This window comes from Apostichopus japonicus, chromosome 17, assembly GCF_037975245.1.
Source record: "Apostichopus japonicus isolate 1M-3 chromosome 17, ASM3797524v1, whole genome shotgun sequence".
Lineage (NCBI taxonomy): Eukaryota > Metazoa > Echinodermata > Holothuroidea > Aspidochirotida > Stichopodidae > Apostichopus > Apostichopus japonicus.
The window spans coordinates 26,824,148-26,837,718 of NC_092577.1; the positions used below are offsets into that span (position 1 = coordinate 26,824,148).

At 38.2% G+C, this 13,571-nt stretch overlaps 1 protein-coding gene across 4 annotated transcripts in view; it reads left to right on the plus strand.

Moving 5' to 3' along the window:
- Nucleotides 1-13,571, plus strand: part of LOC139984253 (E3 ubiquitin-protein ligase RNF19A-like) — a 34,376-nt gene that overhangs the window by 698 nt on the left and 20,107 nt on the right. For all 4 annotated transcript variants that reach the window (XM_071998080.1, XM_071998082.1, XM_071998081.1 and 1 more), the window contains exons 2-3: nt 2,042-2,858; nt 6,487-6,677. In XM_071998080.1, coding sequence (XP_071854181.1) covers nt 2,194-2,858; nt 6,487-6,677 — 856 coding nt within the window. In that variant the 5' untranslated portion in view covers nt 2,042-2,193. The remainder of the gene's footprint in view (nt 1-2,041; nt 2,859-6,486; nt 6,678-13,571) is intronic.

The following is a 13,571-nucleotide window of genomic DNA, read 5'->3' on the forward strand; positions in this document are numbered from 1 at the left end:
ATTTTCTGTTTTGTTCAACAATGTCAGTGAACCAGGATGCTATACAGCATACTTACTGTAGGAGGCTAATGTTATGCCCAGCCTATCCTTACTAGTAACTACCATGAAATTGTCTCTCCTTGTGATCATATTGAGTTAATTACCACTTCTAGCCTACAATTAGAAGTGCATCAGTTTGCCTTAGACAGTCCATTCAACTTGGTTTCTGGAAATTTGGCAGGCCTACTTTCTATAGAAGCCTTTGGAAAAAGCATTTAGTTCTAATAAGTATTGTACCAGTAGCATGGTCACTTCGAAGTTCGGACACCTAAGCCTTAAAACACCCCAAAACTAAATCTTCTGGTATAAATCACCGGAAAATATACTTCATATGGTGGGAGAATTTTGTTATAGTACGATACACGGCCAAACTTCCTTTCCTGCAAACTGTTTTCACGTTGTTTTCCAAGAAGATTCTTCGTGATTGTGGAACTGGTATTTCTTTGCTAGAGTATTGCGAAGTTCGGACATGCAACCCACAGTGTGGCGCTGGTGATAAAATTGGTGGCGCAGTCGCTCTTTCAGTAATTATAACAGACTTCATAGATCTTCGTCATTTTATTGACAAATATGTATGTAATTTCTTGCACACGGGTCATTTTGGAGAGAAAATAACTGTAGCTTCGTACTTTTTGGTGAAATTTGGCTCATCCTGTAGGTTTTCATGGTGAAATCGTGTATTTCTTAGGGTGTCCGAACTTCGCAGTATGCCGAACTTCGCAATACTGACTATACTAGTAGCACGGTGGGCTCATAATTGACCCACTTAAGGATTTGATCAACAATGTTTATCAAGGAAAAATCCAAATCACTCAACTGATAGACCCTTAGAAATGGAACGATCTCCAAATATTTAAGGTTCTGTGCTTATGCACCATACAATTGAGCAGAATTTGACTACAAAATGTCTGCCATGTCAGGTTCTTCAAACCCCTAAATTGACACATTCATCAATAGGCTAACTGTAGGCCTTAGTATATATCCATTGACTTTGGATGCTGTTTGCTATGCTCTGAGCCTCTTAGAGCTCAGACAAGTCAGGTCCCAGAGAGTAGTGGGATCATATTTAGGTAATGTTGGATATATTTAGGGTGTAAGATTTCAAATGCCCAAAAAACGTGCAAAACTGGGGGGAGGGTGTTATAATTCTGCTTGACTGCAAAAAGTTTAGGTGGTCTGCTATATCGTTGCTATTGAAGGTGCGTCAATTACGAGGGTGCGTCAATTATGAAGCCTTTGCTATACTAGGCTAGACTATCTGAAGTCTCAAAATGAGATCAGTTCAAGCTGATTGTGGGAAATTAATTATCTTTCTTTCTCTGTTTCTGTTAGGTACTTGTTAAAAACCCCTCTCGAGTATCACAACGAGGATGTTGGTGCGCAGCGCAGCAGTGTTAATAACAATGCGTGGGCAATCTAGTCTTAAAGACCTCAAGACTAGCTCTCTTTAACGGCCAAGGATTGTTTATTCCAGTCTTTTATAGTCCTAGGATAGAAACTGTACTGAAAAGCATGATGATTATGTGAAATTTGTGTATAGCGGCCACACCTCCCTGGTTTCAAGAAGGGAATAGTCTCTTTTGTTACTGCAACTAGGCCATTAATAATTTTGTAAAAGAGCATATAAGTCTGGCCCTTTTCCTTCCTTCTGTGAGGGGTTCCCATTTCAAAGCCTTCAAGATCTCAGTGACGCTGGATTGCCTACGGAAATCACGAGTTACAAATTGTGCTGCCTTCCTTTGAATTTTTTCTATTTTATCTTGGTCTGAGACCTTATAAGGGTCCAAATCTGAGCCTCATATTCAAGAGTAGAACGACACATGACATAGGCCAATTCGCGAAATTCTGGTGGGCAAGAGCGCAAATTCCTATTAAGGAAGCCAAGGGTTGTGCTGGTCAATATGTGTAGAGAAAGATAAATTGTCACTTTGTGTATATGGTATCCTGTATTGGTGTAACTGTAAGGTGTTTAATTTTGTTTAGCTTTCTTCTCTTCTTGCAGCTACCTGACAAAGAATAACACTCCAATTTTAAATGTCATCACTGGATGAGACTTCACTCATGGATTAATCAAGAAGATTATTGCGCATCATCTTGAACAATATGATTAAAACTTGAAAGTTCTTTTGAGAAGAGAAAAATCCTAGAAGCTTTATGATCTTTTATCGATCAGACCTTTGCTTAGGAGAGAGGGCAGCATCCCCCTCAAGGGGTAAAGGAGACAGCAGTTCCAGAAGGAAACACAACCGCCCATCACAACGAAGCCAGTCTGTCTCCAACATGAAGTCAGTTGACCTTGATAACAGATCGTTGCAGTCCAGCACTTCCCGGTCAACTATTGCAGAACCCTCCTCAGCGAGGAAGAAGAACAAAGGTAGTATCATACCAAGGATATGGCCACTTCGGTCCAAGAACCGACATAATAGTACTGATTCTGCCGAGAGTAGTTCTACATGGAGAGCCAGTAGCTGGCGAACTGGTACGTCCCGTTCTGCACATTTATCAAGTAACCCCAAGATGAAATTAGGGCTCATGGAATGTCCCTTGTGCTTAATGGAAAGGCCCAAACAACAATTCCCTGAAATTTTAACGTGTGACCATAGGTCATGTCGGGAATGCTTGAGGCAGTACTTAAAAATTGAAATCACAGAGAGCCGAGTGAACATTGCCTGTCCTGAGTGTGCGGAGCCACTGCATCCCAACGACATAAAGAATGTACTTCAGGATGATGTACTTATGAGTAAATACGAAGAATTTACTTTACGTCGACTATTAATGATGGATCCTGACTGCCGATGGTGCCCTGCCCCTGACTGTGGGTAAGTTATTACTGAGGCATGAAGGGTGCATGCAAGGTACACCTAGGGTTGGTTCAGCTCCTGCTTTAGGGAGACAACTGGTATTCTGTTTTGGTAAGAGTACAGGTACATCAGATATGTTTAGTTCTAGATGAATTACTGATATGTAGTCGCGATTACACTTTGGAAGTTCAATTAATCACACTCAAAACCTAAGTCGGCATTACTCCAGTACAAGCTAGCACTACACTTTATCTGTTTTTCGAAAAATAGCCTAACCTATCAAAAACAGCACTAAAGCTTGTCAGCAAATATCGCAAAAGAACAGGTTCTCACAATGCTACACTAGCACTGTGCTGTAGAAAAAATCGGAAAGCACCTGCTCCGGTTAAATTCATGCGTTACTTGTCCAACTTCATGCGTTTACTTTCACCACTAACAACCACAGCATTCTCCTTACTTCTGATAGACTCCAATGAGTCAACCCTGAAAAACCCACCCTCGCCTACCTGACGTCCAAGCAACCTACGAGACCTTCTTGTGCATGCTGTTCAACACCATGAAGAATGAGACCCTGGTTGGAGAAACCTTTAACCTTCCCAATCATACCATTAATGACATGTCCCTACTGGGGATTGAATCCTTAGGTAGCCGTCCTGACCTAGTACGGATCAGCGAGAGAGACTGTAGATGCAATGCCTTCGCACCTTTCAACCCCATGGGCTCAACATTCAGGAAGGACATGACTAACCTTTCTTCTGCCCCCCCCCATCTCCCCTTGTTTCCCCCATCTGTCACCCTTCTTCTCGTAGCTCTCTTCTACCCTTTTTTTCTCCACACTTTTCTGTTTCCTCCTAGGTCTGCAGTTTATTCCCTACCCCTTCCCTTAATCCTCTCTTTGTCCCTCTACAGTTTATCTCCTACCTCTCCTCTCATCCCTGTGGGTTTCTTTCTTCTCTCCATCCCTTGTCTACTAATCCTATCACATCTATCTCTTTTGTGTTCACCCTGCTCATTAACCTGCTTGTATTCTGTGCTTGAATTTGTCCTTTCTGTTACTTGTCCTTCAGCCTCTGAAGAAGATCCAGCTAGGATCGAAACAGCAAGCTCACTTACTATTACACATTGTCTTACACAGGCTCTGTAGTGGATAAGCAGTTTGCTAACAGTTTTGTTTTATTTGATTTTACTCGTCAATAATATGCTTGTTCTGCAGTCTAATAGTCAGTCCTAGCAATGTTTGATGATTGTGCATAATTGCAAATTGGTAAATAATTAATTTTTACGATTGCCAAAGTATTTGTCATTTCTTCAAACATGTTTACCTGGTTCACATATTTTGGATGTCTGATGGAGTGTGGCGATTGCGGTATAGTATAATTTCAATGTGCAAAATATCTGCCTGCTATCACGCTAGGCTAGAGCCTAGCCTAGAAGGTTGAACGTCCTACAGAAAAATCTTGCATTAATCAATTACACCCCTACATTGTTTGCATATTTGCATATTTGCTTTAATTAGTGCTAGAGAAGAGCTATGCGATTAATCAACTACAAAAGAACAAGTCAACTGTCAGCACTAAAGTGCACTCGATTCTAAGTGGCATAACTAAAGAAACACTCTTAATCTAAGATCAACGGTTAGATAATCAAATTAAATACCATTTAGTTTGAATTAAGTTAGAAAGAATTAAACTGGGAAGGTAACGATGTAGAGTGACAAGATAGTCATTGTTCTCATTTCATCCATAATTGCTGAATTTGTGCCCAGCTGCTGGTTTTTGAAACTTGTACTGTACTGTTAGTTAACTTTTGAGGTACAGCAGTACAGGACAAAATAGTTAACAACATGGTAAAGTGTACAGTCATGTATTATGGTACAGTACTAATAGCAGTAAACATGTAAAAATGATTTATATTAATAATGTGCTAGTACTGCTTTGTTGCTGTGAGTTTTTTTTATTTCTTACTTTCATATTGATGAATTGCATCATGCAGTTTGCAAATCAATTTGACCATTTCTGCATATAACAAACATGATAAATGATTCCCTGCAGTACAACTAGACAGTGTGCAAGATATACTGCAAAAACAGAAACTTGTACTGTAAGTTGCACATGTATACTGTACAGAGATAATGTGCAGTAACAGTTTGTAATTGTACATGTGTACACATCATTGTGGATAGTATTATAAAGTCCTCATTAGTAATATGCCTGTACAATGTGTCAGTGCTCAGACTTCTAATTTATTCTGAGCTGGCACATATCATGTACTGTACAGACAAAGCTTCCTTTGGGACTTCCTTTTAATATGGTGTTCACAAACAAAATGGAGGTATCTCAGACATGTAGGGGAAAAACTGTTGTTGTAATGTTTTTTATACATAGTCCAAGATAGTGCCTAAATTATGTGGAAGTTTCTGTTTTGAATCCATACTCAACATGGTCTACTGTACCAAACCTATGATGTGTTTTTGGTGGCTCCGCTTTTCATATTTCCTAACATTTGTTGATCAATTGTTGTCTTTATTTAATTTTACATACTGCCAGTATTTACCATGTATGGACTGTCAAGTTTTAGAGTCTGGCTTAAGATGTACAATAGGTTTAAAAATGGAACTACTGTACTGCAAAGCATCATAAGCATGTATTATACAACAGCAACAGGAAATGATGATATCATAATATTCGCAGACAGGAAAGAAGCTAGTCACCTTCAAAATGTTGCTGTAGCCTGGTCGATTGGTTTAGACTTGAACTTGCCAAGAAGAGAAAGTACTGTGCATGATTATTGCTGTTTGCGGTATAAAACAAAACTTCCCTCTTAAAGCTACTAGTTCTCTCAGTAGATAATCACTATATTAAGAATTGGTGCTACTGTACTTGGCAGTGCTACTGTACGGTGCACAGCTTATTGCCAGTGCTACTTACCACTGCTACTGTACTGTGCACAGTGTATTGATACTAATGTACTTAGCACATATATACAAAGCTGTGTGCATATTTATGCAGTAGAACTGTCAGTTTTGTTGTCAGAATCTTTGCTATACTGTACATTAACCTGACCATTCAGTCCATGCAAAATAAGTATGTGGTTCATGTTTAATTGCTGGCATATTTGCTATAAAGATGGGATTTTTTCATGAGAAAGTGCAGAGGTAGTTGGTAGCCAAACTTGATGATAAATTGTGTCATATATACAGACCAAACTTAACATTCCCAGTTTGCTGCTTTATTGCAGGTCAATTTGACTTGACATGATTATTTGGTTGGTTACCGTTGGTACAGTTTCACAACCTCACCATTATGAATAAGAATTAGTAGTATGTAGCCTGGGCAGGAAGAGTGGTGTAATATGGAAACACTCCACTCTAATAGTCCTAGTATCATGGAGGGTAAGTATTGTACAAACAGTACCCTGAGAAGAGAAGAAAGTTTTGGTATTTCAAGCGGGATATATACTGTACTGTAGTAGTACTGTATAGTAACAGTGTACCTGTCCAGTTCTACTCATCTTACTGAAGCTTAAGACTACGTTATGTTTTTGATGACATTGAGGTTTTCTGTTTTTAAAGACATTGGTTGATTGACGTTGATGACATTGAGAATTTGGTTTAAATTGTGTTCCATGATTCCATTTTCTGTTGCAGCTATGCAGTAATTGCAGCCAGTTGTGCAAGCTGCCCTCATCTAATGTGTGAGCGACCAGGCTGTGGAACCAGCTTCTGTTATCACTGCAAACAAATGTGGCATCCTAACCAGACATGTGACACTGCCCGTCAGCAAAGATCCGGAGTCATTAGAAAAACATCGCTCTCATATAGCCAAGGATCTGCATCAGGTAAGTCCTGTTTATATACCTCATAGCACTCAGATATAATGCTGTAGTTAATAGATCAAAACATAAGCATAACCATAGAGTATCACTGGAATAAAAACCAACTTGATGCAGGTTCAATATTTCAATATCCACACAGGTTTCAGAATGGTAGATTTCGACAGAAGTTTAAAGTGGTTGTTGAACTCAGTGCTAATCTACTATAGTCAGTGGGAACCCGTAAGAAAACTTTTTAGCTGTGTTTAGTACTTATTTAATCTATTACTAATATTAGTAGGCTACATAGATGAAGAAGTGCATCTATTGAGTGGAGACAGGTAAGTGTACTCATTGGTACTTGAACCACAAGTATTTTACTATGATACACTTTGAACAGATGTATGTGTGACATTGGTTCTAGTGATCCAAATGACCAAAAATGGATAACACTTGAAGGTATCCTGTGGTTTGCCTAATGAACAATACCAGGTTACAACATATGCAGTATAGTTAAATTTTGTGACAACAACACTTCTACAGATAATCTCAGTGGCAAATCCAGGTTTGCCACAGGAGAATAGAGTGACATGTATACTTTTAGGGCATGAATATTGTTCAATTGTAACTCAAGCTGCTGAACTCCTTGTGGGTACCTTGTTGGAAAAGGCAGTATTCCAATATTTAACTTGGGTTGTATAACTTTCAGGTGGTCTTTATTTGCCAGCTCAGACAATTACAGATGACTTTGTTTAACTGTAGAATGATATTTATACACTACTTACAGTACAACCCACCCACAAATATAGATGTGTAATGTACATTATGTGACTAGCAGTCCTCAACAAATCAGGTCGCCAACTCACTATTGGCGAGTAGAATTTTAGCTTTGGCGAATGGAAAATTCACTACGCTCAACATTTTGGAGAGTGACACATGGACTATTCAAACCCCAATATGAGCAATATTATCTCTACAAACAATTCACAGAATGATGAAAGCAATACCTCGGCAAAGTTTAAGTTGTAAACTGATTTTTGTCAATGACCATCTCAATGGGAATTAATTGTGTTAAATGGTTCTCTATCTGCACATGTATTATGTACAAGAGTTTTTCATGTGCCATTGAAGGTTGTTCGCAAACTTCACAGAGCATTTATAAATATACAGTGAAAACATTTCATATTTAATATAACATTTTATTACAGGGAACAGTTTGAGCTTAATGTGTTTAAAAGGCATTCATAAACTGTGTTCATATATTAATTTCTCAACCATTTAATTTTTTTATTAAACATCAACATCTTGACAGCTTGATTATGTGCAGGCAACCTCTACACAGTAGTGTATAGCACTAGTGACCCAAGTAGACTACTAACAAAAAATGTGGAAATCCCCATCTGAAGGGACACAAATCTTTAACAAGTTGTAACCAATTATTACACTTTTTTAACACGTGTTATTTAACTTCATAAAGTTGATCACACAAGACCCCTTTAGAGTGACACAGGCCTCAAATTTCACGTCGGCCACATCTGCCAAGGTCGATGGTGCCCTTCCAACTGGCCTTGGTGCTTATAGAAAACCAGTTGAAAGGGCACCGTCGGCCATGGCCATTGTGGCAGTGGGTTAAATTTGAGGCCTGTCACCACTCATTTTGGTACAAAAAGTTAAAATTTCACACTGCGCAGAAATTTAAGTTTCCAATGTGCAATTTATGTAGCACCAATGCACCATGTACCTGCCTATGCTTAGTTTGTAACAATAAGTATTGATGTTGTTGATCTGTACTATGAAGACTTATAAAACAGCAATCACAGTGGCCAGTGAATTTTTCTGTTTTGGCGAGTAGATTGTTAGCCACGGCCGCCAAACGACGAGTACTTTTAAAAGTATTTATGGAGGACTAGTACAGAACAGTTGTTATCACGTCTGATGCTCTGGCTCTTAAGAGGCTGCATTCTGGAGTGTTTACAATCAGAGCTCATGTTTGGTTCATCCACATCTTCCCTGTGTCCCAATGTACTGCATGTGAACACAATAGAGACTTATGATACATGTATAGATAGTAGGCTATGGGTCTGTGAATATATAGTGTTGTTGTGTCAGGCTATTCACTGACATCAATTCTCATCAGACTGTTGTGTTTCAGGTAACCTTGACCAATCACTGCTTGCTTGCACTTGCACCCTTGCATAGTAGTAATATTAATATGTGAAGTTACCTGCTTTTATATGCACTTACTACGGTCTTTTAAACTAAACTGTGTTATTGAAAACTTGTTTTAAAATAGCTCCTATGAACACATCAGTACAGCAAGTACAGTAGACAAATGTACAGTATTATGTATGTATCAATAAATTATCCCTCATCTCTGGTAATTGTCAATTTTTGGGGATTAAAGGCGTAATCTGAGATTCATCTTTGCATTGTTTTTAATTTTGATTTGTACATATAACCAAATCCACTACTGTTCGGCTGGTTAGTCACATTTCTATTTCCAATATTTGCAAATTATTAAGGTGTTACTGATGGCTGCCCAGTGGTTATTACTACACTAAGGTGACCAGACGTCCCTGATTTTCGGGGACAGTCCCTGATTACAGTGTGCTGTCCCCGATGAACAAGTGTCCACGAAAATGTTCCTGATTCTTCAAAATGTTCAGGAATTTCGAAAATATCCCACATTATTAGTAAAATAATTGTAAAAACAAAATTTAGTCAAGTGTGCAGTCGCAGAACGGAACTACCCAGTATTTCAGGTGGGCCAGTGTAAAGTGGAAACACTGTTAAAATATGCTAGATCGATCTAGCCTAGCACTCTTTCATAAAGTAAGTGAATTTCATCTAAGAAAAAGCTACATTTTTGAAATTAAAATTGATTTAAAAAGTGCTTCTAAGTATCACCATTTTACATCTAAGCACCTTAGGCACTTGAAAATTTTCCCCTTAGACCCCTCCCCCATATCAGTCATGCAATAAATGTCCCTGATTCCAGTCAGGCAAATATGGTCACCTTATAGTTACACCATCATTAGCTCTTAAAAAGCTCAATTGTGGTGATGGTCTAGGGAAATCACCTACAGTATTGCTGGTCAGCTGGTGTGTTCAACTGTGCTGTGGTGAAATTGTGCTGTGGAAACAGCAATCATTATCAGGGACATGATCTCTCATGTCAAAGGTCATTGGCAAGTGATGATTGTATTGCAACTAGTCAGACACTACAAAGCTAAAAAAAATACTGCTTGGACTAGAAGTTTTGTCTTGAACTAACAGTTTTGATGGAGGCTCTACTGTACCTTCATTCTGGAGATACAGGAAAGTTTTCTCTAAAATGTGATCTCATTGTTTCTTGAACAGTTCTGATTTTAAAGGAAATTAACAGTGTGTGAATGATGAGGTTCCTATATGATAGCTGTCCAGAGACTTTGATCATAGTTGATCAGCTTTTCCTCAGTTTTCAGTTGGTTTATTGCGAATGTGTAGAGTCTGTCTGGTTTGATCTCATTACACAATGGGATTTGACTGTCTTAATGATTGTGCCAAGTCAAGGGGAGTAATTGAATGTACTTGTGATGTCATCAAGGACTCTCCAGATATTATCAAAAATGTGCCTGTCATGCCCTCTGCAATTCCCATTTTATGAGTGAAATATTCCAACGAGGTTTGCCCTGGTGTGATGTTTGTTGGCACATATAACTTGCTGGTTGTAAAATGCAATTTATTTTGTTGTGTATGGTATGATTGTACATGACATGTACTGTAGTAGAGATTATGGAGAACAGCTCTTAAAGCAGCCTCTTGCAATGATTTTGAAAAAGGTTTTAATTTTTTTTTTTAAATATGGTGTTCTATTCATTAACCTTGATTAGTCAAGTTTAATATCAAATTTCCACATTTGATCAACCTTAGCAGTTTATAGAGTCATCAGTTATAGACATACAAACTTTATTGATCTGACAGCTCTTTGCATGCAGTATTCTCTGCAGTGATGTACTGTGTAATAACAGTTATGTGCCAAAAGATCTTGATTGCCAGTATGGCACAGCAGTAATGTAACTAGAGCCAAAAAGTTTGCGTCCCAATGACTCAAGTTCCCCAAAAAGTTTGCGTCCTGTAAAAAGAGCTTTCGTCCTGTTCGAATACCCATCGCATTTATTGTACGACCTACTTTACTAGTTTAGTTGTCAAGATGCGATCGTATCACTGTCTCTACTGTGTGAATGTTCTACACAATATAAAGGACAGTTGGCCCAATGCCCTAGCTTCACTGTTTTACAGGGGCCGGCCTCGCCCCTCTTTTTGCTCGACTTGCCCTTTTCAACCAATTTTCAACGGTCAGCCCCTCTTTTATCTGCCCAAGTCCAGCACTACTTGCCAAATCCGTAGCACCTCCATGCTTTCACCTTGCAGCGATTCCAACAACCAACTCTTCAAAAATCCCTTAACCTACAGTGTGCATATCTTGCTAAGTTCCACACAGTTCACTACTGCATGTACATAAGCCTGTTGGAACTTGGGAGTTTCAACTCCACAAAAATTATAGTAGGCCTATGTAAATAACTTTTTACACAATGTCAATTAAAAATTTCAAACTTCAATGGCAAGTTTTGACAATTCACGAAGTACAGTAGTTTACACACAAACGTTGCACCACAAAAATTTAATGAAGCAAGTGGTTAAAGAGACTGCGAACAAAATTGCAAAAGAAACTACTGTGGTATGAATGCACATTTTACATTAGCAACATTAGCAACTCTCAATGCAGAGAGAAGAATCATTCTGTGAGATCAAAAATCCTTTTCAGTATCAGAGATGTTAGCTTCCCACAAAATTCATAGATTGTCTCAACTCATAACATTTTCTGATCAAAACGATGAGTTTGTTATTGGGGTTTGTTTCTCAATAAAAAAGTTTGCATCCACTGGGACGCAAGCAATTTGAAGATTTTGCATCCCTGGCTAAAACATTGCGTCCCGGACGCCGAATCCTGCGTTCGCAACAATGCTGCACGGGTTACAAGTTTTGTTCTTTTAATTTTCATCTGATATGATGAACTTTCACCTTGTTAATTGATAGAGTAGTACATGCTACTGTATGTGTAGCTCTATAAGATTTGTTCAATTCAAACCTGCAAGAAATATTGATTCTAGTGTGTTTGAAAAAATTACAATCATTTGTGTTTACAGACTTATTGGAACAGTAATTCATAATTAAGTAAAAGCTAAGAAAAACATTTACAGCACTGTGCATGGAATATTAATTACATTGCTACCATTAAAGTAATGTCTTAAGTCACTGTGAATCAGTGTACATTTTTTTAAATGTCAAGTACAGTATTCTAAGCTGGGCATAAGGCAGTAATTTACTGTAGTTGTTCAAACAAGAAAAACAAGTAAATTGAAGGTATTGCTTTTAAAATACCTTTTCCAGAACTTTATAGGATATTCATGTATATAAATGCAATGTAGTTTCTGGAATGTTCCTTTAAGGTCAACATTGATGATGTTAGAACAATTAATGCTGACAGTGCTTCCCTCAGTCCATTCCTAATTTTTCATCCCTTGTTTTATTACTTTTAATCGACCAAAGACTCATGACACTCAGAGTTCTTGTCTGGACATTATGTACTCCCTTGACAGTGTTTTGCACTGCCATTATGTCATTTATGTCTTCAGAGTTTCCTGTGTTGCTTTTGAGGATTTGACATATTTGACTGTGTACTAGACTACTGCAGTTAGTCTAGGTACATTGATGGCCATGGACTCATCAACAATGTATCTGTCTTTACACAGTGAAAGTACTATGGACACCTAGCCAATTTGCCCCATATTCAGTATACAAATGTTGCGTGTGATAATCTCATTCAAAATCTGTTGAAATTTTTCGAAAAGCTCTTTTCATTTCCAAGGTATGTACATTTGAAGTTTTGAGATCAATCTTGAAAACTCATAAATATACGCAAATTATGAAGTGGAACGTTGCACTCATCAGAATTTCTTATTTTAGCTCTTCATAAGTTAACCCCTAATTACAAGCCCACACATATCATTTGAATATTGTCCCATTCCTCTTTTCAAAGAAGACGATAAAATATTTTTTTAAATTGCCTTAACCACAAATTGCCACAAACCTGTGTTCAGTGTCCTCGAAACGAAGGTTGTGAAAAACTCAACAGAATTTTAGACAACCACTCCCTGTACATCATCAATGTGCAATTTGCTAATTATATTTATTCATAAATAAATCTAGAATTGTGAAAAGACTGGTGACTGGTCAATCTTTGATGGATTTGAATGGTAGTTATTTTTGCCTATTAGAGTGATAAGGACAATGTTGTCCATAGACCTAGGCTTTAAAGGGTGTGAAGACTCGCGCAAAAAGAAATGTCACATCCCGGTAATCTGACCTAGTTTCGAATGAGGTGTAGCAGAAGTGTTAGACACCACCATCGATCCGAAAATATACACACACAGCTTGCTACCATTGGTAATTAGACACTAGTGTACAGTCAGTACATACAGCTGCGGTCAATACCCATGTAGCACAGTGTATAAACGATACAGCGATGGACATGTCAGGTCCAGCTAAAGATAACAAAGTATCACGTTTCATTACTGTCTGCATTTTGTAGCGACATGAACAAGCAACAGAAAGTTAACTTTTTCAGATGGCTGAGTCGTCAATGCATCAAAGTTTCTACTGTATACAGTATGCCAAGCTGTGTAGAACCTGTAAAGTACCACCCTCATGTAGATTGCCTTTCCTGTCACGTGAAGATTACCGTAGTTGGCACCTGTTGAGCTTGTACCGTTGGATATATACCCATACAGTAATAGGTCTATTGTGCTTGTGTAATACTGTTGTATACCTTTAGAACCTTCCTACAGTACCCTATGTATGTTGTACAGTAGAGAAGTT